General features: G+C 43.1%; 1 protein-coding gene across 1 annotated transcript in view; it reads left to right on the top strand.

Annotated features, from left to right (window-relative positions):
* The window catches only part of LOC121552615 (tubby-related protein 4-like), a 75,585-nt gene extending 50,955 nt beyond the window's left edge, over positions 1–24,630 (top strand). Inside the window, exons 6-16 of the mRNA XM_041865580.2 lie at positions 2,075–2,182; positions 3,297–3,463; positions 3,607–3,831; positions 5,112–5,346; positions 7,788–7,932; positions 17,466–17,610; positions 17,709–17,802; positions 18,176–18,600; positions 18,946–18,987; positions 19,102–21,624; positions 22,925–24,630. Coding sequence (XP_041721514.2) covers positions 2,075–2,182; positions 3,297–3,463; positions 3,607–3,831; positions 5,112–5,346; positions 7,788–7,932; positions 17,466–17,610; positions 17,709–17,802; positions 18,176–18,600; positions 18,946–18,987; positions 19,102–21,624; positions 22,925–23,041 — 4,226 coding nt within the window. The 3' untranslated portion in view covers positions 23,042–24,630. The remainder of the gene's footprint in view (positions 1–2,074; positions 2,183–3,296; positions 3,464–3,606; positions 3,832–5,111; positions 5,347–7,787; positions 7,933–17,465; positions 17,611–17,708; positions 17,803–18,175; positions 18,601–18,945; positions 18,988–19,101; positions 21,625–22,924) is intronic.
* The last annotated feature ends 2,391 nt before the right edge of the window (positions 24,631–27,021 follow it).

The raw sequence follows: 27,021 nt of genomic DNA on the forward strand, positions 1-27,021 counted from the left end.
TTGTGTGCTTTTGAATAGGACAAGGTGAATAATCACTACCCCAAGATGAATCACTAGGACCAGCTGCCAAAGGTACAGAAATGTCCCAGTGTCCCACTACCTCTTCCCCATTACACACACACACGCACACTGTGTCCCTCACTCTCAATCAATTTTTATGGCCTCTTTGGAAATGCATATCGATCACTCCATCCTCTGACATGGTTGCTATGACATTAGCCTCTATTGGCATGTACAGTTGAAGTCGAAAGTTTACATACACTTAGGTTTTACATACACTAGTTTTTCAACCACTCCACACATTTCTTGTTAACAAACTATAGTTTGTAAACTCTACTTTGTGCATGACACAAGTCATTTTTCCAACAATTGTTTACAGACAGATTATTTCACTTATAATTCACTGTATCACAATTCCAGTGGGTCAGAAGTTTACATACACTAAGTTGACTCTGCCTTTAAACAGCTTGGAAAATTCCAGAAAATGATGTAATGGCTTTATAAGCTTCTGATAGGCTAATTGACATAATTTGAGTCAATTGGAGGTGTACCTGTGGATGTATTTCAAGGCCTACCTTCAAACTCAGTGCCTCTTTGCTTGACATCATGGGAAAATCAAAAGAAATCAGCCAAGACCTCAGAAAGAAAATTGTAGACCTCCACAAGTCTGGTTCATTCTTGGGAGCAATTTCCAAATGCCTGAAGGTACCACGTTCATCTGTACAAACAATAGTATGCAAGTATAAACACCATGGGACCACGCAGCCGTCATACCGCTCAGGAAGGAGACGCATTCTGTCTCCTAGAGATTAACGTACATTGGTGCAAATCAATCCCAGAACAACAGCAAAGGACCTTTTTTGAAGATGCTGGAGGAAACAGGTACAAAAGTATCTATATCCACAGTAAAACTAGTCCTATATCGACATAACCTGAAAGGCCGCTCAGCAAGGAAGAAGCCACTGCTCCAAAACCGCCATAAAAGTTTGCAACTGCACATGGGGACAAAGATCTGACTTTTTGGAGAAATGTCCTCTGGTCTGATGAAACAAAAATAGAACTGTTTGGCCATAATGACCATTGTTATGTTTGGAGGAAAAAGGGGGTGGCTTGCAAGCCGAAGAACACCATCCCAACCATGAAGCGCAGGGGTGGAAGCATCATGCTGTGGGGGAGCTTTGCTGCAGGAGGAACTGATGCTCTTCACAAAATAGATGGCATCATGAGGAAGGAAAATTATGTGGATATATTGAACCAACATCTCAAGACATCAGTCAGGAAGTTAAAGCTTGGTCGCAAATGGATCTTCCAAATGGACAATGACCCCAAGCATACTTCAAAAGTTGTGGCAAAATGGCTAAAGGTCAACAAAGTCAAGGTATTGGAGTGGCTGTCACACAGCCCTGACCTCAATCCTATAGAAAACGTGTGGGCAGAACTGAAAAAGCATGTGCGAGCAAGGAGGCCTACAAACCTGACTCAGCTACACCAGCTCTGTCAGGAGGAATGGGTCAAAGTTCACCCAACTTATTGTGGGAAGCATGTGGAAGGCTACCTGAAACGTTTGACCCAAGTTAAACAATTTAAAGGCAATGCTACCAAATACTAATTGAGTGTATGTAAGCTTCTGACCCACTGCGAATGTGATGAAAGAAATAAAAGCTGAAATAAATAATTCTCTCTACTATTAATCTGACATTTCACATTCTTAAGATAAAGTGGTGATCCTAACTGAACTAAGACAGGGAATGTTTACTAGGATTAAATGTCAGGAATTGTGAAAAACTGAGTTTAAATGTATTTGGCTAAGGTGTATATACATTTCCGACTTCAACTGTATTACAGGGAATGCTTGGAATTGGTCTGAATTCCTGAAAATAAATGAAAGAGTAATTTGTCTTAGTCGGATTGTTTGTCTGAAATAGATTCGCTAAAACTGTTCACTGGTTTTTGAATAGGATCATGGTTGAACTGGTTTTGTATCTCTCTGTTGCCCTCTCTCTCTCTTTTTATCTGATTGTAATTTGGTCTCTTTCTCTCTGACCTGGTCTTGTTGTGGTCTTTCTCTCCGCAGTGCACAGTTTGAAGCCTCTGCTGACGGTTAGCTTCACCTCTGGAGACATCAGCCTGATGAACAACTATGATGACCTCTCTCCCACTCTCATCCGCACTGGCCTCAAAGGTATGTGTGTTTTGAATTTTTGTGTTTAGTCCTCTCACTCCTTTTGGGTGGGGGATAGTCTGTGTATTCCCACTGTCTCTCTTCTACTGTCTAGGCCTATTTCACACACAGGTCAGTGGTGTTCTTAAAGGGGCAATCAGCAGTTGCTTTTTTTAACTTAATGTTATGTATCCATTGATTCTTGAATAATTTAACTTCTAAGTGCCTCATGAGCTTAGCGTACCCCATCAGAACCCCAAATATAAGATTGTTATTATTTCTACTGCTGATTGACGCTTTAAGGCTAGGCACCACAGATTTGTTGGTATTTTGGTACATTGATATTAGTCTTTTAAAAAAAGTTAACATATAAAAATATCAAAAACGTTTTATATTTTCTTTAGTTTATCATACTAGCGTCATCATAATTTGAATGAATTTTAACCACTAAAATGGACATACATCAATCATTTCAAAGGTCACTACATTAACTTAAATATAATTTAAAAGCCCATTTCATAGAGAATGTTACAAACTGGACTATATTTATTAACTTCCTTTGAAGAGATGGTGATTGGGTCTAAATAGGCATTTGGCGTTTGGTAGTCTAAATTCAGTGTACTTGTCTTTAACGGCCATTTCCCGAAAGTCAGACTCTTCCCACACACCAACTCATTTTTCTCAGCTTCAGAAGCATAGCATCTGCATTCACCAAATGTTGTGTGGTTATCCTTAGATATATTATCCAGACTTGCCCAGAGGGAATTTTTTATATGTTGTAAAAAATGTATTCTAGATAACATTTTCTTTGGAAAAATTCACCAAAAATGTATTTTACTACAAGGTATTTATCCACAATCTGCTCTAGACAAGTCCAGTCCTGGAGTGTTTTATCAAAATGAAACCAAAATATTTAGGTTGACTTCATCCAGTGTTCAGAAAAATTGATTTGAGGTATTTAATGAGCTATTGCCTCATTTGCATATTTGCATAAATTATTTCAGAACCATTTTAATACAAAAAGTATTATTTGTGTCTACTGTGCATTCAACTGGTAAGGGGTTTGTGTGTGCGCGTGTGTGTAAACTGTGTATGTATGCTCACCCTCTCTCTTCTTTCACTCTGTGTGTGGTAGATGTGGTGGTCCAGTGGTGTTCTCAGGGGGATCTCCTGGCCGTGGCTGGGATGGAGAGGGCTATCCTATCCCCCGACCCCTCCTGTCCACCTCTCACCAGAAACGCCATCGTCAAGTTCTACAACGTCTGCGGAGAACACGTCTACACACTGGACACGCCTGCACAAGTAATAACACACACACTTACACCAGCTCCTGCGGCAAACAACACATCTTTAGGACCACACACACAAACATTAGTAAACATAATATTGAGAATGCACATCATATGCTATAAGTTCCATAGAATAATCATCCCCCTCCGCTCCAGCGTCCCATCACCACACTGTGCTGGGGTCACCGGAACTCCCGTCTGTTCTTGGCGTGCGGCGCAGTGCTCTACGTGGTGCGGGTGGAGCATCGAGTGGCCAGCCTGCAGCTGCTGTGCCAGCAGTGCATCGCTGGGGCGCTCTGGGAGGAGAAGGACGTGGCCAAGCTCACAATTCCCTCACGTCTCTGTTCCTACGTCACCACTGCCTTCGCAACCACCATCAAGGTACAGGGGGTAGGAGAGTATACCAAACATTAGGAAGACCTTTCTAATATTGAGTTGCACAACACCCCCCCCCCCTTTTGCCCTCAGAACAGCCTCAATTCGTTGGGACATGGACTCTACAAGGTGTCAAGCGTTCCACACGCGTTGGCAGGATGTCTTTTGGGTGGTGGACCATTCTTAATACACACGGGAGACTGTTGAGCGTGAAAAACCCAGCAGCGTTGCAGTTCTTGACACAAACCGGTGCGCCTGGCACTTCCATACCCAGTTCAAAGGCACTTCAATATTTTGCTTGCCCATTCACTCTCTGACTGGCACACATACACAATCCATGTCTCAATTGTCGCAAGGCTTAAAAATCCTTCTTTAACCTGTCTCCTCCCCTTTATCTACACTGATTGGAAGTGAATTTAACAAGTTATATCAGTAAGGGACATCAGTAGCTTTCACCTGGATTCACCTGGTCAGTCTATATCATGGAAAGAGCAGGTGTTCTTAATGTTTTTTACTCTCCATGTATGTCTAGGAGGGTGAGGAAGGTTTCTGGTTTCAGGTCAAGTTTGTTCTCCACCTGGCAGGCTAAGATGAGGATGGGGCTCAGTCTCATCTGTTGTACAAGCGATAAAATTGCTACTTGAGTTTAATCCATTTAAGGTAACCATTACAGTGAGGGGAAAAAAGTATTTGATCCCCTGCTAATTTTGTATGTTTGTCCACTGACAAAGAAATTATCAGTCTATAATTTTAAGGGTAGGTTTACTTGAACAGTGAGAGACAGAATAAAAACAAAAAAATCCAGAAAAACGCATGTCAAAAATGTTATAAATTGATTTGCATTTTAATGAGGGAAATAAGTATTTGACCCCTCTGCAAAACATTACTTAATACTTGGTGGCAAAACCCTTTTTGGCAATCACAGAGGTCAGACGTTTCTTATAGTTGGCCACCAGGTTTGCACACATCTCAGGAGGGATTTTGTCCCACTCCTCTTTTCAGATCTTCTTCAAGTCATTAAGGTTTCGAGGCTGACGTTTGGCAACTCGAACCTTCAGCTCCCTCCACAGATTTTCTATGGGATTAAGGTCTGGAGACTGGCTAGGCCACTCCAGGACCTTAATGTGCTTCTTCTTGAGCCACTCCTTTGTTGCCTTGGCCATGTGTTTTGGGTCATTGTCATGCTGGAATACCCATCCACTACAAAATCAGCAGGGGATCAAATACTTTTTTCCCTCACTGTATGTGCTAGAATGCTCATCATTCCGTTCACTCTCTACTCCCAGACCCCTATCCCAGACCCCAACAACATGCGTGATTTTGTGAGTTACCCGACGGCGGGGAACGAGCGTCTGCACTGCACCATGAAGCGTACGGAGGACAACCCTGAGGTGGGTGGGCCCTGCTACACCCTCTATCTGGAGTACCTGGGGGGCTTAGTGCCCATCCTCAAGGGCCGGCGAATCAGCAAGCTCCGCCCCGAGTTCGTCATCATGGACCCCAAGACGGACGGCAAAGCAGGTGAGGTTATAATGGAGAAACTGTGTGAGGATGTTTGAAAGTGTTAATGGTGCTTGTTTTGAAAATATAACATTGAAATCCTGCTCCCTTATAATTGTATAACGATGCCTTGTAATAGATTCCATTGCTTTGGGAGGCTGTTTCAGCTTCTCGTATGACTGCTTTTTGCTCGACTGTCCTTGGAAAGAAGCGTTTGTAAAGTCATTGTCTTCTTCTTGTTAATAACTGTTAGTTACCTATGACTAAAATATCATTCGTGGCTGCTGCCCAGCCAGAGCCTCCTTCCATGCTCCTCCAGTACTGTTCCATTCATATAACATATAGGACTTACTTGTGGTAAGTTAGTTCTAGACAGTGTTGGTTGGCATTGATAGTTCTCAGTTTTAATAGTCACAAAGCCAGCCAGCCACAGTACAGGGCAGACTGAGCCCATGTTAATTAAAAGATGCTTAATGGGAGCTGGGATGGCCTCTGGGCTCTACCATAAATTACCTCCCTCCCACTCTCCTCCTTCCTCTCCACACAGTGATAAATGAAACCAACCATAAAATGTATGCAGCCCATTCACACTTAAATGCCCATTAAATAAATGTGCTTTACCTAGACTGGAGTAGTCGCAGTTCAGGGACCCCATGTGAATGAGAGAAGTTACTTGGAAACAATAGTTTGGGGGACTAAATAAGTTGAACAGTTTGATTGTGTTAAGTGTGTCTGAAATTGGATATGATTTCATGTCATGTCATTTCATTCATTTTATGTCTTTGAAGAGGTGAGTGAAGTGTGTCCCCTGCTGTTAACACTGGGGATAAGACGTGCTTGTTGTGATGATGGGGAATAAAGGTTGTGAACTTCACGATGGCTAGGATGGATTACTATCACTGTTGGTCAATGTCAGTTTGACTTATATCCCCATATGCAGAGAGACAGTGCCTTGCAAAAGTATTCATCCCCCTAGGTGTTTTTCCTATTTTGTTGCATTACAACCTGTAATTTAAATGGATTTTTATTTGGATTTCATGTAATGGACATACACAAAATAGTCCAAATTGGTGAAGTGAAATGAAAATAACTTGTTTCAAAGAATTCAAAAAAATAAATAACGGAAAAGTGGTGCGTGCATATGTATTCACCCCCTTTGCTAAGAAGCCTCTAAATAAGATCTGGTGCAACCAATTACCTTCAGAAGTCACATAATTAGTTAAATAAAGTCCACTTGTGTGCAATCTAAGTGTCACATGATCTCAGGATATATACACCTGTTCTGAAAGGCCCCTGAGTCTGCAACACTACTAAGAAAGGGGCACCACCAAGCAAGCAGCACCATGAAGACCAAGGAGCTCTCCAAACAGGTCACGGACAAAGTTGTGGAGAAGTACAGATCAGGGTTGGGTTATAAAAAAATATCTGAAACTTTGAACATCCCACGGAACACCGTTAAATCCATTATTAAAAAATTAAGCAAGCATGTGGGAGACTCCCCAAACATAAGGAAGAAGGTACTCTGGTCAGATGAGACTAAAATTAAGCTTTTTGGCCATCAAGGAAAACACTATGTCTGGCGCAAACCCAACACCTCTCATCACCCCGAGAACACCATCCCAGCAGTGAAGAATGATGGTGGCAGCATTATGCTGTGGGGATCTTTCTCATCAGCAGGGACTGGGAAACTGGTCAGAATTGAAGGAATGATGGATGGTGCTAAATACAGGGAAATTCTTGAGGGAAACCTGTTTCAGTCTTCCAGAGATTTGAGACTGGGACGGAGGTTCACCTTCCAGCAGGACAATAACCCTAAGCATACTGCTAAAGCAACACTCGAGTGGTTTAAGGGGAAACATATAAATGTCTTGGAATGGCCAATTGAGAATCTGTGGTATGACTTAAAGTTAGCTGTACAACAGCGGAACCCATCCAACTTGAAGGAGCTGGAGCAGTTTTGCCTTGAAGAATGGGCAAAAATCCCAGTGGCTAGATGTGCCAAGCTTATCGAGACATACCCCAAGAGACTTGCAGCTGTAATTGCTGCAAAAGGTGGCTCTACAAAGTATTGACTTTGGGGGGGTGAATAGTTATGCACACTCAGGTTTTCTGTTTTTTTTTTGTCTTATTTCTTGTTTGTTTCACAATAAAAAAAAAATATTTTGCATCTTCAAAGTGGTAGGTATGTTGTGTAAATCAAATGATACAAACCCCCCAAAAAATCAATTTTAATTCCAGGTTGTAAGGCAACAAAATAGGAAAAATACCAAGGGGGGTGAGTACTTTTGCAAGCCACTGTAGGTCCCCATGAGTTAGTGACATTCAATGAATGACCAACCAGCAGGCATCATTCATGATGTTGTAGACAGACACCCATCATTTCCTCACCTCACCACTTTCGTTTTAATACACTTCACTCATCTTCCTTTCTCTCCATTCCTTGTTTCCCTCTCTTCTTCCAGATGAGGTGTATGGGAACAGTCTGATCTCGGCGATGATCGACAGCTGTAACTGTTCAGACTCCAGTGATATAGAGCTGAGTGACGACTGGGTCGGCAAGAAATCCCCAAAGCTATCCAGAGGCAGCAAGTCTCCTAAACTCCCCAGGTAATGAACACAGACATTATACAGCACTGTCATTCATTCATAAAACATTAATTCATATCATTAATGAATAACAAGCATGTGTTTTGATTAGTTGTTGTATTCACCATTTTATAGGACCATTCAGTTATGTGTAGCTCAAAATTAAACCCAAGTGTTTTGTTTGGACCTACAAAGTACTAGAGATTAATATTTTCCTGAAAATCTACCAAATTTCAGTACTGGGCATAATTCATATTCATCCTGAGAGTCCCGGGAAATACAGCAGTGCCCATTTTTTAAAGCGTTTAAAACCAAGATATGGTCATAATGCCAGGTTTTTCCCCAAATTAGAGGGGTGCTGCGCCACCTTGTCAGCTTGGCTGCGCCACTTTGTAAAGATTTCAGAGCAAATGAAACTGATAATTAGTAATGATAGAGTAACAGGTCCTCAACTGGCAGCTTCATTAAATAGTACCTGCAAAGAAAAAGCCATATCTCAGACTGCCCATCTTAATATTTTATTTTTATTGGCCAGTCTGAGATATGGCTTTTTCTTTGCAACTCTGCCTAGAAGGTCAGCATCCCAGAGTCGCCTCTTCATTGTTGACGTTGAGACTGGTGTTTTGCGGGTACTATTTAATGAAGCTGCCAGTTGAGGACCTGTGAGAGGCATCTGTTTCTCAAACTAGACACTAATGTATTTGTCCTCTTGCTCAGTTGTGCACCGGGGCCTCCCACTCCTCTTTCTATTCTGGTTAGAGCCAGTTTGCGCTGTTCTGTGAAGGGAGTAGTACACAGCGTTGTACGAGATCTTCAGTTTCTTGGCAATTTCTCGCATGGAATAGTTTCAGAAGAAAGTTATTTTTTTCTGGCCATTTTGAGCCTGTAATCGAACCCACAATTGCTAATGCTCCAGATACTCAACTAGTCTCAAAAAGGCCAGTTTTATTGCTTCTTTAATCAGCACAACAGTTTTCAGCTGTGCTAACATAATTGCAAAATGGTTTTCTAATGATCAATTAGCCTTTTAAAATGATAAACTTGGATTAGCAAACACAACGTGCCATTGGAACACAGGACTGATGGTTGCTGATAATGGGCCTCTGTACGCCTATGTAGATATTCCATTAAAAATCAGCAATTTCCAGCTACAATAGCCATTTACAACATTAACAATGTCTACACTGTATTTCTGATCAATTTGATGTTATTATAATGGACAAAAAAATTGCTTTTCTTTCGAAAACAAGGACGTTTCTAAGTGACCCCAAACTTTTGAATGGTAGTGTATGGACGAGCGATGTCAGAGTGGCATGGACTAAGATACAGGATATACATATGAGATGAGTAATGCAAGATATGTAAACATTATTAAAATGGCTAGTGTTCCATTTCTTAAAATGGCCAGTGATTTCTAGTCTGTCTATAGGCAGCAGCCTCTAATGTGCTAGTGATGGCTATTTAACAGTCTGATGGCCTTGAGATAGAAGCTGTTTTTCAGTCTCTCGGTCCCACCTTTGATGTACCTGTACTGACCTCGCCTTCTGGATGATAGCGGGGTGAACAGGCAGTGGCTTGGGTGTTTATTTTTTATTTTTTATTTAACCTTTATTTAACCAGGTAAGCCAGTTGAGAACAAGTTCTCATTTACAACTGCGACCTGGCCAAGATAAAGCAAAGCAGTGCGATAAAAACAACACAGAGTTACATATGGGGTAAACAAAACATAAAGTCAAAAATACAACAGAAAATATATATACAGTGTGTGCGAATGTAGTAAGTTATGGAGGTAAGGCAATAAATAGGCCATAGTGAAAAATAGTTACAATTTCGTATAATACTGGAATGATAGATGTGCAAAAGATGATGTGCAAATAGAGATACTGGGGTGCAAATTAGCAAAATAAATAACAATATGGGGATGAGGTAGTTGGGTGGGCTAATTTCAGAAAAGCTGTGTACAGGTGCAGTGATCGGTAAGCTGCTCTGACAACTGACGCTTAAAGTTAGTGAGGAAGATAAGAGTCTCCAGCTTCAGAGATTGATGTCCTTGATTATCTTTTTGGCCATCCTGTGACATCGGGTGCTGTATATGTCCTGGGGGGCGGATAGTTTGCCCCGGGTAATACGTTGTGCAGACCGCACTACCCTTGCCATACCAGGCGGTGATACAGCCTGACAGGATGCTCTCAATTGTACATCTGTAAAAGTCTGTGAGTGTTTTAGGTGCCAAGCCAAATTTCTTAAGCCTCCTGAGGTTGAGGCTCTGTTGCGCCTTCTTCACCACACAATCTGTGGGTGTTCCATTTCAGTTTGTCAGTGATGTTTACACTAAGGAACTTTAAGCTTTCCACCTTCTCCACTGTGTTCCTGTCGATATGGATGGGGGGTGCACCCTCTGCTGTTTCCTGAAGTCCACGATCATCTCCTTTGTTTTGTTGACGTTGATTGAGAGTTTATTTCCCTGGCACCACAATCCCAGAGCCCTCACCTCCTCCCTGTAGGCTGTCTCGTCATTGTTGGTAATCAAGCCTACTACTGTTGTGTCGTCTGCAAACTTGATGATTGAGTTGGAGGCGTGCTTGACCACACAGTCATGGGTGAGCAGGGAGTACAGGAGTGGGCTGAGCATGCACCCTTGTGGGGCCCCAGTGTTGAGGATCAGCGAAGTGGAAGTGTTGTTTCCTACCTTAACCACCTGGGGGCGGCCCGTCAGGATGTCCAGGGCCCAGTTGTACAGGGCGGGGTTCAGACCCAGGGCCTCGAGCTTAATGATGAGCTTGGAGGGTACTATGGTGTTGAATGCTGAACTATAGTCAATGAACAGCATTCTTACATAGGTATTCCTCTTGTCCAGTTGGGATAGGGCAGTGTGCAGAGTGATGGCGATTGCATCGTCTGTGGATCTATTGGGGCGGTAAGCAATTTGAAGTGGGTCTAGGGTGGCAGGTAAGGTAGAGGTGATATGATCCTTGACTAGTCTCTCAAACCACTTCATGATGACAGAGGTGAGTGCTACGGGGCGATAGTTGTTTAGTTACCTTTGCTTTCTTGGGTACAGGACACTAAGTACGAGACAGCACAGAGAAGCGGGGGAAATGTTATAGCTGTATTTTGATATGCATAGGCGAGAGCCGTGTTTTGATAAGGATGGATTACAGAATAAAGTTAGGAATTTTCATGCAAGACAGGAGTCAAGATTTTGGGTTTCAGTGGGATTTGGACTGGATAAGGAAAATAGCCTAGGTTCTAGGACAGGAGAATATATAATTTCCCCTCTGAATTGTTAAGACTTGTTATGTCTATAGCCCTATTCACACGGGACTAGTATTACTAGAGAAAGTTATGTAAGTATTACAACAGAATGTCCGTTATTCCAGTGGATGATTCGGATGGGATTTGTTTTTTCCAAACTGCCCCCTGTAATTCTTAATTATTTTCAATAAATTGACAGTAATGACGAAAGCCTGGAGGGTTTTTTTCTAGGCGTGAAGATATTTCAGCAAGTCCAACGATAACAGGGCTAAACTGATAACTCGAGCTTGGTTCCCAAGTTTCGAAACCATACAAAACCATCTTTGGTATATTGTCGCCATAATATTTGAATTGCGGAAGTGTGATCATTAGGATATTTTAGCGCTCCACAGTAGACGTCCTAAATGCCCCCCAGCCTTCAGATGTGAGCTAAACAGTGCACTTGCACTTGAGATGCGTTTTAAGTCTATGGATGAGAAAGTGAACTTACAATTTCCAAAAGTTTAGGTCAGCTGTATGCTGCTTTGTCATCTATTAACAGCAAGGGTTACATTAAATAGGCACAATACTTTTTACTGATGCATTTGGCAATATTCAATTCATACGCACAAAACATATACAGTGCATTCGGAAAGTATTCAGACCCCTTTACTTTTTCCACATTTTGTTACATTACAGCCTTCTAAAATGGATGAATTAAATAGTTTTCCTACTCAATCTATACACAATACCCCATAATCACAAAGTGATTGAAAAAAAAAACTGAAATACCTTATTTACGTAAGTATTCAGACCCTTTGCTATGACACTCGAAATTTAGCTCAGCTACATCCTGTTTCCATTGATCATCCTTGAGATGTTTCTACAACTTGCACAGCTATTTTCAGGTCTCTCAAGACATGTTCGATCGGGTTCAAATCCGGGCTCTGGTTGGGCCTATCAAGGACATTGAGACTTGTCCCGAAGCCACTCCTGCGTTATCTTAGCTGTGTGATTAGGGTTGTTGTCCTGTCTGAGGTCCTGAGCGCTCTGGAGGAGGTTGTCATCAAAGATCTCTCTGTACATTGCTCCGTTCATATTTCCCTCGATCCTGACAAGTCTCCCAGTCCCTGCCGCTGAAAAACATCCCCAAAGCATGATGCTGCCACCACCATGCTTCACCGTAGGGATGGTGCCAGGTTTCCTCCAGACGTGACGCTTGGCATTCAGGCCAAAGAGTTCAATCTTGGTTTTATCAGACCTGAGAATCTTGTTTTACCATAAAGGCCTGATTGGTGGAGTGCTGCAGAAATGGTTGTCCTTCTGGAAGGTTCTCCCATCTCCACAGAGGAACTCTGGAGTTTCATAGCAAAGGGTCTGAATACTTACGTAAATAAGGTAATTCTGTTTTTTATTTGTAATACATTTGCAAACATTTCTAAAAACCTATTTTCGCTTTGTCATTATGGGGTATTATGTGTAGATTGATTAGGGAAAAATCATAATTGAATCCATTGTAGAATAAGGCTGTAACGTAACAAAATGTGGAAAAAGTCAAGGGGTATGAATACTTTCCGAATGCACTGTAGCTTATGCGCAGCACTTCGTTTAATTCAACAAATCAGTTATTGTTTTCTAGCTCAAATCGTGAGCAACACCTGTCAAATTCAGACATTTCTCTCAAAACACAGGGATGTCGATTCACACCGGACTAGTATTATCAGAGGACCTTGGAGTCTGCCAAAAAACAATAGGTTATTCTGGCTGAAATTGTTACTCTCCTGCCGTGTAAAAATTACTGACATGGCATATTCAGACTGGACTAAAATTACAGATATGTGGTGTTTTGTGCTCGTGCACATAATTACATTACCCGGCCACCCCCAGTAAAACTAATCCTGTCTGAATAGGGCTTATGACAGAGATGCCTATGTAGTGAATTGTGCATAGGCCTATCAAATGTGTGACTGTCTGAAGAGTCACATTGACAGCTCAAGGAGGCACATGTTATTTTATAGGCTATACTGAAGGGGTTTCCTGTAGGGTTTATTAACTCGGGTCGCGTGTGAAGTATCAATTATGTGTCTACTTTGAATTAATGGCGACTTTGTGTGAAGTAAATACGCGACAACCTGTTTGGATAAAGTGCTATTTTATTTTTTGCTAATCTGTGGCTGTAAATGTGGAATTGTATTAGTGCGACATTGGGGATTGAAAAAAAATATTTCAATTTTAATTATTTCGGTAAATGTGAAGTGTTCCCGGGATCCCGGTTACCCATGTTAATCCATACAGAGTACTGACTAAAGGTGTCCGCATGCTTCAGTTATGCTGGCGTCTAGCTGAAGTCGGCTAGGCGAACTGAAAGTATGTGCTCGCATACTCCCTTAAAAGACCTTTGCTTGAAAAACTAGAAAAAAAGCCAATAGTACTGTTTGTCCATTTTGAGACGCTGTAGCCAGAATTTAATCTATACTGAACAAAAATATAAACGCAACATGCAACAATTTCACTGCGCTACAGTTCATATAAGGACATCAGTCAATTGAAATAAATTCATTAGGCCCTAATCAATGGATTTCACATGACTGGACAGCGGCGCAGCCATGGGTGGGCCCACTGGGGAGCCAGGCCCAGCCAATCGCAATCAGTTTTTCCCCACAAAAGGGATTTATTACAGACAGAAATACTAATCAGTTTCATCAGCTGTCCTGGTGGCTGGTCTCAGACGATCCCACAGGTGAGGAAGCCAGATGTGGAGGTCCTGGGCTGGCGTGGTTACACGTGGTCTGCGGTAGTGAGGCCAGTTGGACATACTGCCAAATTCTCAAAAACAATGTTGGAGGCGGCTTATGGTAGAAAAATTAACATTCAATTCTCTGGCAACAGCTCTGGTGGACATTCCTGCAGTCAGCATGTCAAGTGCACGCTCCCTCAAAACTTGAGACATCTGTGGCGTTGTGTTTTGACAAAACTGCACATTTTAGTGGCCTTTTATTGTCATCAGCACAAGGTGCACCTGTGTAATGATAATTCTGTTTAATCAGCTTTTTGGATTATCTTGGCAAAGGAGAAATGCTCACTAACTGGGATGTAAACAAATTTGTGGACAAAACTTGAGAGAAATAAGCTTTTTGTGCATATGGACAATTTCTGGGATCTTTTATTTGAGCTCATGAAACATAACACCAACACTATACATGTTGCGTTTATATTTTTGTTCAGTATAATTAACCTAAAATAACTCAAGAAATCTGTCATTCATTTTGACGTTTTTGCCAAGGAGATCTTAGTCACGCAATTTTACATCTAACTAACTATGTTTGGTGCAGTATTTTTCAATGAAAAAATGTGCATGAAAACGAATCGTCTCTTGCTGAATGACAACAGACTTTACTGAAGAATACCTACTGTTTACCAATCACCGACAAAGGGACATAGACTCCGGTTACAGACTTCGGCTTGCCTCAAGAAAAAACAATTGTCTTTCCGAACAACCGAAAAAAAACCTTACCGATGTCCAAAACGAACAAAAACATCACAAAATGTCGTCATAATTGTGTGTATTTGTAATTTTTTTTATTTTTTTTTATTTATACAGGTTTTTCTCATTGAGATCAAATCTATTTTTCAAGAGAGACCTGGTCCAACAGCAGCAGGGGGAACAAAGTTTCAGTCAAAACTACTTACATACACTAACACAACATTGAACAAAACTATAGACACAAATACAGTACAACAATTACATATTACGTAAAGAAACACGAATATCATAACTAAAAAACAGCTGTCCTAAAGAAAATTACACTCTTCTATGATATTTACATCGATCAAGTGTTTAAACTCCACCAACGTGACTAGATCATCACATTTTAAAATGTTCAGAAGAGAATTCCAGGTCCACGGAGCTGAGTAACTAAAACTAGTTCTACCATGCCCTGTTCTAATTCTTGGTTCTGTTAATAGCAAATGAGAATGGGACCATAATTTATATTTATTTACTGACCTGATTTAAAAAAGATCAGAGAAAGTGGCATTTTACCCAGTATGGCCTTATAAATCAGTGTATACCAGTGTTTAAGCATACGCAAGGTCAATGACGACCAGCCAACGGCGCTGTAGAGATCACAATGATGTGTTAGAGGTTTTTGATTGGTACTGAATCAGAGGGCTGCATGCTATACTGAATCAAGTGCTCTCATGGTAGTGGTTGAGGCCTGCATATACAGTCAGTTCCATAAATATTTGGACATTGACCAAGTTAATATTATTTTAGCTGTCTACCACAGCCTATTGGAGTTGAAATTAAATAATGAATATGAGCTGAAAGTGCAGACTTTCAGCTTTAATTTGAGGGTATTTACATCCAAATTGGGTTAACGTTGTAGGAATTACAGCACTTTTTAGATGTGGTCCCCCCCCTTTTTAAGGGACCAAAAGTAATTGGACAATTGGCTGCTCAGCTGTTCCATGACCAGGTGTGTGTTATTCCCTCATTAGTTGATTTACGAGTAAGCAGATAAAAGGTCTAGAGTTGATTTCAAGTGTGGCATTTTCATTTGGAATCTGTGGCTGTTAACACTCAATATGAAGTCCAAAGAGCTGTCACTGCCAGTGAAGCAAGCCATCATTAGGTTGAAAAATCTAAACAAACCCATCAGAGATAGCAAAAACATTAGGAGTGGCCAAATCAACTATTTGGTACATTCTTAAAAAGAAAGAACGCACTGGTGAGCTCAGGAACACCAAAAGGCCCGGAAGACCACGGAAAACAACTGTGGTGGATGACACAATAATTATTTCCCTGGTGAAGAAAAACCCCTTCACAACAGTTGGCCAGATCAAGAACACCCTCCAGGAGGTAGGTGTATCTGTGTCAAAGTCAACAATCAAGAGATGACTTCACCAGAGTAAATACAGAGGGTTTACCACAAGATGTAAACCATTGGTAAGCCTCAAAAACAGGAAGACCAGATTAGAGTTCGCCAAAAAAAAGCCTGTACAGTTCTGGAACAACATCCTATGGACAGATGAGACAAAGATCAACTTGTACCAGAATGATGGGAAGAGAAAAGTATGCAGAAGGGAAGGAACTGCTCATGATCCGAAGCATACCACCTCATCTGTGAAGCATTGTGGAGGTAGTGTTATGGTGTGGGCATGTATAGCTGCCAATGGAACTGGTTCCATTGTATTTATTGATGATGTGACTGCTGACAAAAGCAGCAGGATGAATTCTGAAGTGTTTAAGGCTATAGTATCTGCTTCAAAACTCATTGGACGGCGCTTCACAGTGCAGATGGACAATGACCCGAAGCATACTGCGAAAGCAACCCAATATGTTTTTTAAGGCAAAGAAGTTGAATGTTTTGCAATGGCCAAGTCAATCACCTGACCTGAATCCCAATTGAGCATGCATTTCACTTGCTGAAGGCAAAACGCCCCAAGATCAAGCAGGAACTGAAGACAGCTGCAGTAAAGGCCTGGCAGAGCATCACCAGGGAAGAAACCCAGCATCTGGTGATGTCTATGGGTTCCAGACTTCAGGCAGTTATTGACTACAAAGGATTTGCAACCAAGTATTAAAACTCACAGTTTAATTTATGATTATGTTAGTTTGTCCGATTTACTTTTGAGCCCCTAAAATTGGGGGGCTATGTATAAAAATAGTTGTAATTCCTATACGGTTCATACAATAATTTTGACAAAACCCTTAAATTAAAGATGAAAGTCTACACTTAAAGCACATCTTGATTCTTTCCATTCAAATCCATAGTGGTGGCGTACAGAGCCAAAATGATGCAAATTGTGTCACTGTCAAAATACTTATGGGCCTGACTGTATATAACATCACTACATTCTAAAACCGCAAGTAATGTACATCGTACCAGCTCCTTCCTGGCCTCCAGAGAAAAACAAGCCTTATGCCGGTAATAAAAACCTATTCTCAGCTTGCGCTTCCTTATCAAGTTCTCCACATGAACAGTGAAGCTCAGCTTGTCATCCACCCACACTCCCAAATATTTGTACACTTTGACTTGCTCTATAGTATGTCGATCCAATGTAGCAATGACATGATTAGTAACATGCCTGGCATTTGAAAATACCATGCATTTTGTTTTACCCGAATTCAGAACCAGCTTCAAATCATACATATCATACATAATATATGCACGAACTCTTCCGAACTGTTTCGTCTGCACGGTATTGCACGGTATCGTAATGCACGGTATTGTTTCATTTGTTTCACTGCATGTCTATACCTTTTCTTTCATGTGCTACCTCCTCTGTTGATACTTAGTCTGTCCCTTTACCAACAGGATCAATATTGACCCTAGGAAGTCCCCCAAACTGTCCCGCGCTATGCAGGACATCTCCTGGTCGCCACGGTTACCCATCCGGAAACCCTCCATTGGCTCCCCAAGTCTCACCTGCAGAGAGTTTCCCTTCGATGACGTCGCACAGGTAATGGCCTGTGTTATGCTTTCCTGGATCTCCTATCATCATACATTTACAGTGATTTGAAGAAGTACTGATTTATTTGTGGGTTTTGTCTTTTGCAGCATAACTACCTTGCTCAGGTCACATCCAATATTTGGGGAACAAAGTTTAAGATTGTGGGACTTGCCACCTTCTTGCCAACCAATCTTGGAGCAGGTAACTACCAATCAAAAAATGCATTTTTAACTATGGTTCCAATATACAGTACCAGTCAAAGGTTTGGACACACAATCTCAAATATACAATATAATTTGATTTGTTTAATACTTTTTTGGTTACTACATGATTCCATATGTGTTATTTCATAGTTTTGATGTCTTCACTATTATTCTACAATGTAAAAAATAAAGAAAAACCCTCAAATTAGTAGGTGTGCCCAAACTTTTGACTGGTAGTGTATGTAATAACCTTACTCCTCCCCTTTTTCTTTTTTCTCCTATTTCCTGCCTCCCTTCTATCGTTATCTCTCTATCTGTCTTTATTTTTACCCACACTTACCTCTTATCTCTCCTCACTATCTCCCTCTCAGTGATCTACAAGACGAGTCTGCTCCACCTGCAGCCCAGACAGATGACCATCTACCTGCCGGACGTGCGTAAGATCTCCATGGACTACATCAACCTGCCCATGTTCAGCCCCAACGTATTCAGTGAGGACGAGGATGACCTACCCGTCACAGGGGCCTCCGGCGTCACAGACGACAACCCTCCCTGCACCGTCAACATCCCCATCGCTCCCATCCACAGCCCTGCCCAGGCCATGTCCCCCACCCAGAGCATCGGCCTGGTCCAGTCCCTCCTAGCCAATCAGAACGTCCATCTGGACGTCCTGTCCAATCCCACTGCCATCTCCACCACAGCTGCTGCAGGGACCGGGGGGTCATCTGACCAGGGCCAGGACACCACCCTGACCGCCCAGTACACGGTGCCCAGCAGGTACTCCAGTCCTGGACAGGTAATCTTTAGAGGGCTGGAGATGAGCCGGCTTCTGGTTGGGCCTCCTCCCTCTCATCACCAACAACAGAGCCATCAACAACAACATCATCAGCAACAACAAATTCAGCATCAACAACAGCTACAACAACAGCAACAACAACTAGCGCAACAACATCACCAACAGCAACTGGCACAGCAACATCAACAGCATCTCCAGCAGCAGCAGATGCTGCAACACCAACAGATGCAGCAGCAGCAGATCCATCAGCAGCAGCAACACATCCAACAGCAGATCCAGAACATGCAGCAACAGCAGCAGCAGATCCAGCAACAACACCAACAACAACTCCAGCTACAGCAACAGTTACAACAGCAGCAACTCGCACAGCAGCTGCAGAAACAGCATCAACAGATACCGCAGCATATGCAACAGCAACAACAAATTCAACAGCAACATCATCAACATCATCAAATGCAACAACAGCAGCAGATACCACAACAACAAAAGCACCATCAGATGCAGCTCCAGATCCCCGTCCCCTCTCAGGTGTCAGGTGCAACGGTGCACCAGCTCCAACAAGGGGCGCTACAGATTCAGATCCCCCACCCTGCAGTGGCTGAGAGAAAGGTCAGCGTGGAATATGAGCAACTGCTGAAAATAAAGCCCACTCGCTCTGCCCCCCAGCTGGTTGAGGGGGACACAGTGGTGTTCAATACCCCTCTGGAGCTCAGCAAGATGAACCCCCCGCCCCCCTACCCCGGGACGGTGGACGCTCCTGTGGCTGCAGCCGCTACCGCAGCAGCCTCAGCATCTGCTGCAGCAGCCAACGGCTCCTCTGGACAGGCTGTGGGCAGTAACGGCTCACCGCCACCAGTGGATCTGTGCCTGAAGAAGGGCGAGTTATCCCTTTATCCTCCTAGCCAGCAGGCGACACATTACCCAACCCCATTAGGCTATGAGCGGATAACGACGTTCGACAGTAGCGGTAACGTGGAAGAGGTCTGCCGGCCTCGAATGCGGCTCGTGTGCAACCAGAACGTCTACTCGCTCCATGGCCCGGGGAGCTCAGCCACCCTCAGGGTCACCTCCTCTTCCTCCTCATCAGATGGGAAAAAGATCCAGCTGCCCTACGCCTCGGCCACCCTCAACCGGCTCACTGTGCCCCGCTACTCTATACCCAGCAGAGACCCGCCCCCCTACCCTGACACAGCCAATCAGAACACCACAGGGGGGAGGAGCCCCGGACAGAGGCTGGACAGCAGTCTGATCCCTTTCACGCTCAGACAGAACAGTGGAGAGGCCGCTCTCAAAGTCTCTCAGATGCTGGACCCTCAGAGGACACTTCCTCCTAAAGCCAAATCCCAAAACGGTGCACTGGCGGCCTCCTCCCAGCAGAGGGTGCCCACCGCGCTGTACACCTGCAGTCAGTGCAGTAGTAACAGCAGTGGGCTTAGCAGTGCTGCCAGCAGTGCTCCCAGTGGGAGTGCGAATGGAATTGCAGGGGGTACAATCATTAGACAGGATTTCCCTCCAGGGAATGGAGCTCCTCACAGCACGGTGATTGTCCACTCCAACAGTGCCTCTCCCCAGGCCTCTCAGTCATCCTACAACCTGCTGAGCTTGGATGGCTCTGGTAATGGAAGAGGAGGTGGGAACAGAGACCGGGCTGACTATGTGAACTCAGCCTTCACAGAGGATGAAGTACTGAGTCACTCATTGAGGCATTTGGCGCTAGGGGGTGCTGATGTGTCTGGACTGACGGTCAAGAGGCCTCCGCCGTACCAGTGGGACCCAGCCGCAACTGAGGAGGTGTGGGTGCCTCAGGAACGGACCAGTACTCTGACCTCTGCTGCCCCCCCCGGACCCCACAAACCTCCCCCGCTCATCCTCAGCCCGGCCCAGCACCTCGACATCTCCCGGCTGCCTTTCGTCCTCTCCCCTAAGTCCCCCACCAGCCCCAGTGCTGCCTCTTTCCAGGCTGCCGCTGATGCCGCAGGTTACCAGATCACCCTCCAGTACACTCCTGGCACAGCCTACAGTGGGTCCCAGCTGCAGCCCATGCCAGGCTCTCCCCGGCCCTGCTCCCCTAAGGAGGTGGTGGTCCCGGTCCCGTTCTCCCAGCAGGATGCCACCCTGGTCTCACCACCTGGCTATCCTGCCAACCTGGCTAATCTGGCATGCTGCCCCCTCCCTCCCAAATACCCAGGGGGTGGCTCCTGTGCCGAGCACCCCATCACCCTACACACCCCTTGGGGCACTTACAACCCCTGCCCCCCCTTGCCCAGCCCCTCGGGGACGCTGCCCCCCAAACTCTCGCAGATGATGGTGGACAAGTCAGTCCTCTCTACCCCTCCTCCCCCACCGGCTCCCCCACCCACAGCAGAGCTGCAGCTGCAGGGTCACGGTGGCTCCCCAGAAGCCATGACCATGGAGGCTGGAGAGGGCTTCCAGGAGGTCCTCTCCCTTGACGACAGCCCCTTGCCCAGCCGTGCTGACAAGTTAGGCAAGAAGAACCGCAAGCGGGCCGACGTCAGGGCTGAGGAGGCCAACGTACCGGCCATTGCCGAGGGAGGCAAGTCCAAGAAGGAGGGCCGGGCCCTGGCCGACTTCAACTCTCTGATCTCCAGCCCGCGGCTGGGCGGCAGTGACAAAAAGAAGCCCAAGGGCCAAAAGGAGCAGCAGCTGAATGCCAAGAAGCTGAGCAAAGCTCCCAACAACACTAACAGTGAGTTCCAGGACAGCTCGGAGAGCGAGCCCGAGCTTTTCATCAGTGGGGACGAGCTGCTCAACCAGTGCCGGAGTGGCAAGAAGGGCTGGAAGAGCAAGAGAAGCCTGCGGGCGGCCGGTGAGCTGGAGGAGATCAAGTACCGCAAGGCCAACGAGAAGGAGGACCGCGGGCTCGGCAGCCAAGGCTTTGTCTATGTCATGACAAACAAGCAGCCACTGTGGAATGAGGCCACTCAGGTCTACCAGCTGGACTTTGGGGGACGCGTCACACAGGAGTCGGCCAAGAACTTCCAGATCGAATTGGAGGGGAGACCGGTGAGGTGGCTTCAGATAGATGGGGTGGTATAGATAGTTTTCTCCTGTACGATAGGAATGTTATTTATTATACAACTGTTGGGTCTAATCCTGAATCCTATTAGTTAAAAGCGCATTCCAGCCGGTATCTATTCCACAAGTTACCACCGGCTAAATCTATGATGTTAAAATGCCTTTTTACTCTGTTCCATCTGACTGCGCAATCCACTGTCTCATCAGCCCAGCCAAGCAATTGATAAACGTGATCTCCACTATAAAAAGCATCTAGACATTATCTTGCATTTCTTTTAGACTAACATTTAGTTTTTAACAGCAGATTTGTATAAACCTTGCTGTCTGTAGTACAGTAATAGTAATGAACGTGTCGGGAATCGGGACGAGACAGACAGGCAGTGTTTCTCAACCAGTCGAAATCATGAATGAAGTCATGAAAAAGCTGGCATAATTTTTATGGATATATACAAAGAAATGTACATTGAAAGAATGTAAAACAAAACGAAGTGCAGCTAGTTTGCAGTCTTTCCAGCTTCAGTTTGAAGTGATTGTGCTAGCTGTGTTGTTGGCTAGCTCCTCTGAACAACAGTATCCTGACGAGAGAGCACATTTTCTATGCCAGGCGAAATCGCGCCTCATTAGCTCATTGTTATGGATGTATCCAAATAAATGCAAATGCAGCTACTTTGCTGTTATTCTGGCTTTTTGACGTGACTGTAAGTTAGCCGTAGTTGGCTAGCTAGCAAGCAAGGGATAAGAACATTGCCAGCCAGTATAAAAATGGAAAATCCAGAACGAACGACTGGGTCGCGTCCATAGATACAAAACAAGAAAACTGAACGACTGGGTCGCGTCTCTAGCAACCGAATAGATAGAACGAACGACCAGCCGGCTTGGGCAGCAACCCTAGATTTGTGTCGGGACTATATCTTGTGGAAGGATGAAATAGTATGAATAAATTCATCAAAATAACATTTTTTATCATTATTTGAATATGTTGGTAAACCGTTGAATAAAAGTGATAATGCCCTTGAAACCGGTGTTTGGAGGATATATTGGCACGGGACCCGTGCCAATATATCCTCCAAACACCGGCTTCAAGGGCATTATCACTTAAATAAGGGTTAGTTTGCATAGCAAGGGCTGATGGGGAAGTGTAGGAAAGTAGGAGAGTGTATCTATTTGTAAGAATATGACATGGAACAAATATAAATATAATTCAGCATTCAATAGGGAAACAGCTCAGAGAGCCATAGAGTCAGGGCAATCAGAAAGTGACTGTGTGTTTATTTGTGTTTGTGGCCAGGTGATGCAGTTTGGCAGGATCGACGGCAACGCCTACATCCTGGACTTCCAGTACCCGTTCTCTGCTGTTCAAGCCTTCGCAGTGGCTCTGGCCAATGTCACTCAACGCCTCAAATGAGAGGTCCCGCCCTCCTCTTACCCTGAATCCTAGTATGGATTGGAACATCTGCTGGAAGGACACAGTTATTTAATTTGAAGTTACTTTAATATTAGAGAAGAGACTGAAATCAACTCTGCATATTGCATTGTTGCGTTACACTGTCGCTGCACTGCCCAATGTGGCCACCAGAGAGTACAATAAGCATGGGCTACAGGCGTCGGAGCAGAGCCATAGTCTGCCTTGGCACAGTCAGCCATCCCTTGTACTATTTACAGGGACCAAGAGCTCAGCTTTCTGTAATCATAATGCAAACAACTGCTGCATTAGCTAATGGAAACTAGCTAGTGGAAACAGACTTTTGACTGACAGCCTTATAACGGTTTGGGTTTCCTGTCAGCATGGGTACGAGAGATGAGTTCTCTCTGTGTGGTTTTAAAAAAGAGCAGCAGTAATACTTGAAAAAACTATCTGGGAGATTGAAGATGTCGTTTTTTTTCTTTCCAGAGCACACAGATACTAGTGGGCATTGAAATCCATTGCTGTATGAAACTTAAGTGAAACTGTTATCATCACTTTGTAACACTGCTTTTGCTTTTAGTTTTTTTTTACACCTAAAGATGAAACTTGCTGGGGGAAAACTTAGGCTTTTGAAATGTAATTTTTTTGTTATCTGCCTTTTGTTTTGTTACACTCCACATCTACATAGGCTGGATTTGAGGTTTCAATATATGCATTGTGTTGTTGGAGCACTAGCACACACGAATGTGCAAGTTGTTTGATTTCCCTGTTGTCATGAACTCGGGAGGGAAAACATTTATGTAAGCTGGACGGCAGTCCCTTTTTCTACTTTTCCTTGGAATTTGAAGGAAAAAAATATGTTGTTACTCAAATTGTTTAATTTATCTGTTTTTCCCCTTGTTACAAATAGGTCCTACATTATTCAGATATGAATTTTAACATTATGATTGTTGTTCGTATTCATGTTCTTACCATACAATCTTAGTACCTTGTTTACATGCATTTCAAGATGTCTACTTTATTTGGGAGAGACAGAGACTGAATTGAAATACTGTTATGTACAGTACAAAATCAGTGTTAAAACTGTTTTACGGAGTAGTTGTGACCGTTATCCTGTATCTCCCATGTCATGGTGACATGTTGCGAGGGGCACATAGAAAGGTCCTAGAAGTCAGAGTTTAGTAATCTGACCTCTGACCTTTGTTTCCCTGAAATGAAGTGATTTGTTTCCTGCTGTCACTTCTGTGAAGTGAGAGTCAGCATGTAGGTGTGTCCAACTCTTAAGCCCACACTAAACGTATATTTCAACTATGCCATTTCATAATTTTTTTAAGTAATGTAAATATCTGCCACATCATTCATACATATTGTAAACGATCTGGTGGTGTTGGACAAACAGCTGTTTTCATCGTAGCCCACTGTGTAGGTTCAAAATGATGGAGGATAGCTCTTTGTAAAAAAACGGATGAAATAAAATAAAAAAGGAACAGAAGATATAACGGATACGAAAATAACAATCAGTGCCTTCAGAAAGTATTCAGTATTTCCACATTTTGTTGTGTTATAGCCTGAATTTAAAATTCATTAAATTGAGATGTTTTGTCACTGGTCTACACACAATACCCCATAATGTCAAAGTGGTCCTCTGTAGCTCAGCTGGTAGAGCACGGCGCTTTTAACGCCAAGGTAGTGGGTTCGATCCCCGGGACCACCCATACACAAAAATGGATGCACGCATGACTATAAGTCGCTTTGGATAAAAGCGTCTGCTAAATGGCATATTATTATTATAAAGTGGAATTATGTTTTTCGAAATGTTTACAAATTCATTCAAAATTAAAAGCTGAAATGTCTTGAGTCAATAAGTATTCAACCCCTTTGTTATGACAAGCCTAAATAAGTTCAGGAGTAAAAATGTGCTTAACTAGTCACATAATAAGTTGCATGGACTCACTCTGTGTGCATAAATAGTGTTTAACATGATTTTTGAATGACTACCTCATCTCTGTACCCCACACATACAATTATCTGTAAGGTCCCTCAGTCGAGCTGTGAATTTCAAACACAGATTCAACCACGAAGACCAGGGAGGTTTTCCAGTGCCTCGCAAAGAAGGGCACCTATTGGTAGATTGGTTAAAAAAACAAAAGCTGACATTGAATATCCCTTTGAGCATGTTAAAGTTATTAATTACACTTTGGATGGTGTATCAATACAGCCAGTCACTACAAAGATACAGGCGTCCTTCCTAACTCAGTTGCCGGAGAGGAAGGAAACTGCTCAGGGATTTCTTCATGAGACCAATGGTGACTTTAAAACAGTTAGAGTTTAATGGTTGTGATAAGAGACGTTGTAGTTACTTCACAATAGTAACCTAATTGACAGAGTGAAAAAAAAGAAGCCTGAATAAAAATATGCATCCTGTTTGCAACAAGGCACTAAAGTAATACTACAAAAATGTGACTATGTCCTGAATACAAAGTGTTCTGTTTTGGGGTAAATCCAATACAACACATTACTGAGTACCACTCTCCATATTTTCAAGCATAGTGTTGGCTGCATCATGTTATGGGTATGCTTGTAATTGTTAAGGACTGGGGAGTTTATCAGGATAAAAATAAACAGAATAGAGCTAAGCACAGGGAAAATCCTAGAGGAAAATCTGGTTCAGTGTGCTTTACACCAGACACTGGGAGATTAATTCACATTTCAGTAGGACAATAACCTAAAACACAAGGCTAAATATACACTGGAGTTGCTTTAAAGAATAATGGGCAAATGTTGAACAATCCAGGTGTGGAAAGCTCTTAGGGACTTACCCAGAAAGACTCACAGCTGTAATTGCTGCCAAAGGTGGTTCTACAAAGTATTGACTCAGGGGTGTGAATACTTACAATACCATTTGGGGTCACTTAGAAATGTCCTTGTTTTCGAAAGAAAAGCAATTTTTTTGTCCATTAAAATAACATCAAATTGATCAGAAATACAGTGTAGACATTGTTAATGTTGTAAATGGCTATTGTAGCTGGAAACGGCTAATTTTTTATGGAATATCTACATAGGCGTAAAAAGGCCCATTATCCGGGATGCTGACCTAGGCAGAGTTGCAAAGAAAAATCCATATCTCAGACTCCCCATCTTAATCTTTTATTTTTATTGGCCAGTCTGAGATATGGCTTTTTCTTTGCAACTCTGCCTAGAAGTTCAGCATCCCGGAGTCGCCTCTTCACTGTTGATGTTGAGACTGGTGTTTTGCAGGTACTATTTAATGAAGCTGCCAGTTGAGGACATGTGAGGGGTCTGTTTCTCAAACTAGACACTAATGTATTTGTCCTCTTGCTCAGTTGTGCACCGGGTCCTCCCACTCCTCTTTCTATTCTGGTTAGAGCCAGTTTGCGCTGTTCTGTGAAGGGAGTAGTACACAGCGTTGTACGAGATCTTCCATTTCTTGGCAATTTCTCACGTGGAATAGCCTTCATTTCTCAGAACAATACAATAATAGACTGACGAGTTGCAGAAGAAAGTTATTCGTTTCTGGACATTTTGAGCCTGTAATCGAACCCACAATTGCTGATGCTCAAGATAATCAACTAGTCTCAAGAAGGCCGGTTTTATTGCTTCTTTAATCAGCACAACAGTTTTCAGCTGTGCTAACATGATTGCAAAAGGGTTTTCTAATGATCAATTAGCCTTTTAAAATGATAAACTTGGATTAGCAAACACAACGTGCCATTGGAACACAGGACTGATGGTTGCTGATAATGGGCCTCTGTACGCCTATGTAGACATTCCATAAAAAATCAGCCGTTTCCAGCTACAATAGCCATTTACAACATTAACAATGTCTACACTGTATTTCTGATCAATTTGATGTTATGTTAATAGACAAAAAAAAAGATTTTCTTTCAAAAACAAGGACATTTCTAAGTGACCCCAAACTTTTTAACGGTAGTGTATGTACATTTTCAAAAATGTCTAAA

Source organism: Coregonus clupeaformis, chromosome 36, assembly GCF_020615455.1.
Source record: "Coregonus clupeaformis isolate EN_2021a chromosome 36, ASM2061545v1, whole genome shotgun sequence".
Lineage (NCBI taxonomy): Eukaryota > Metazoa > Chordata > Actinopteri > Salmoniformes > Salmonidae > Coregonus > Coregonus clupeaformis.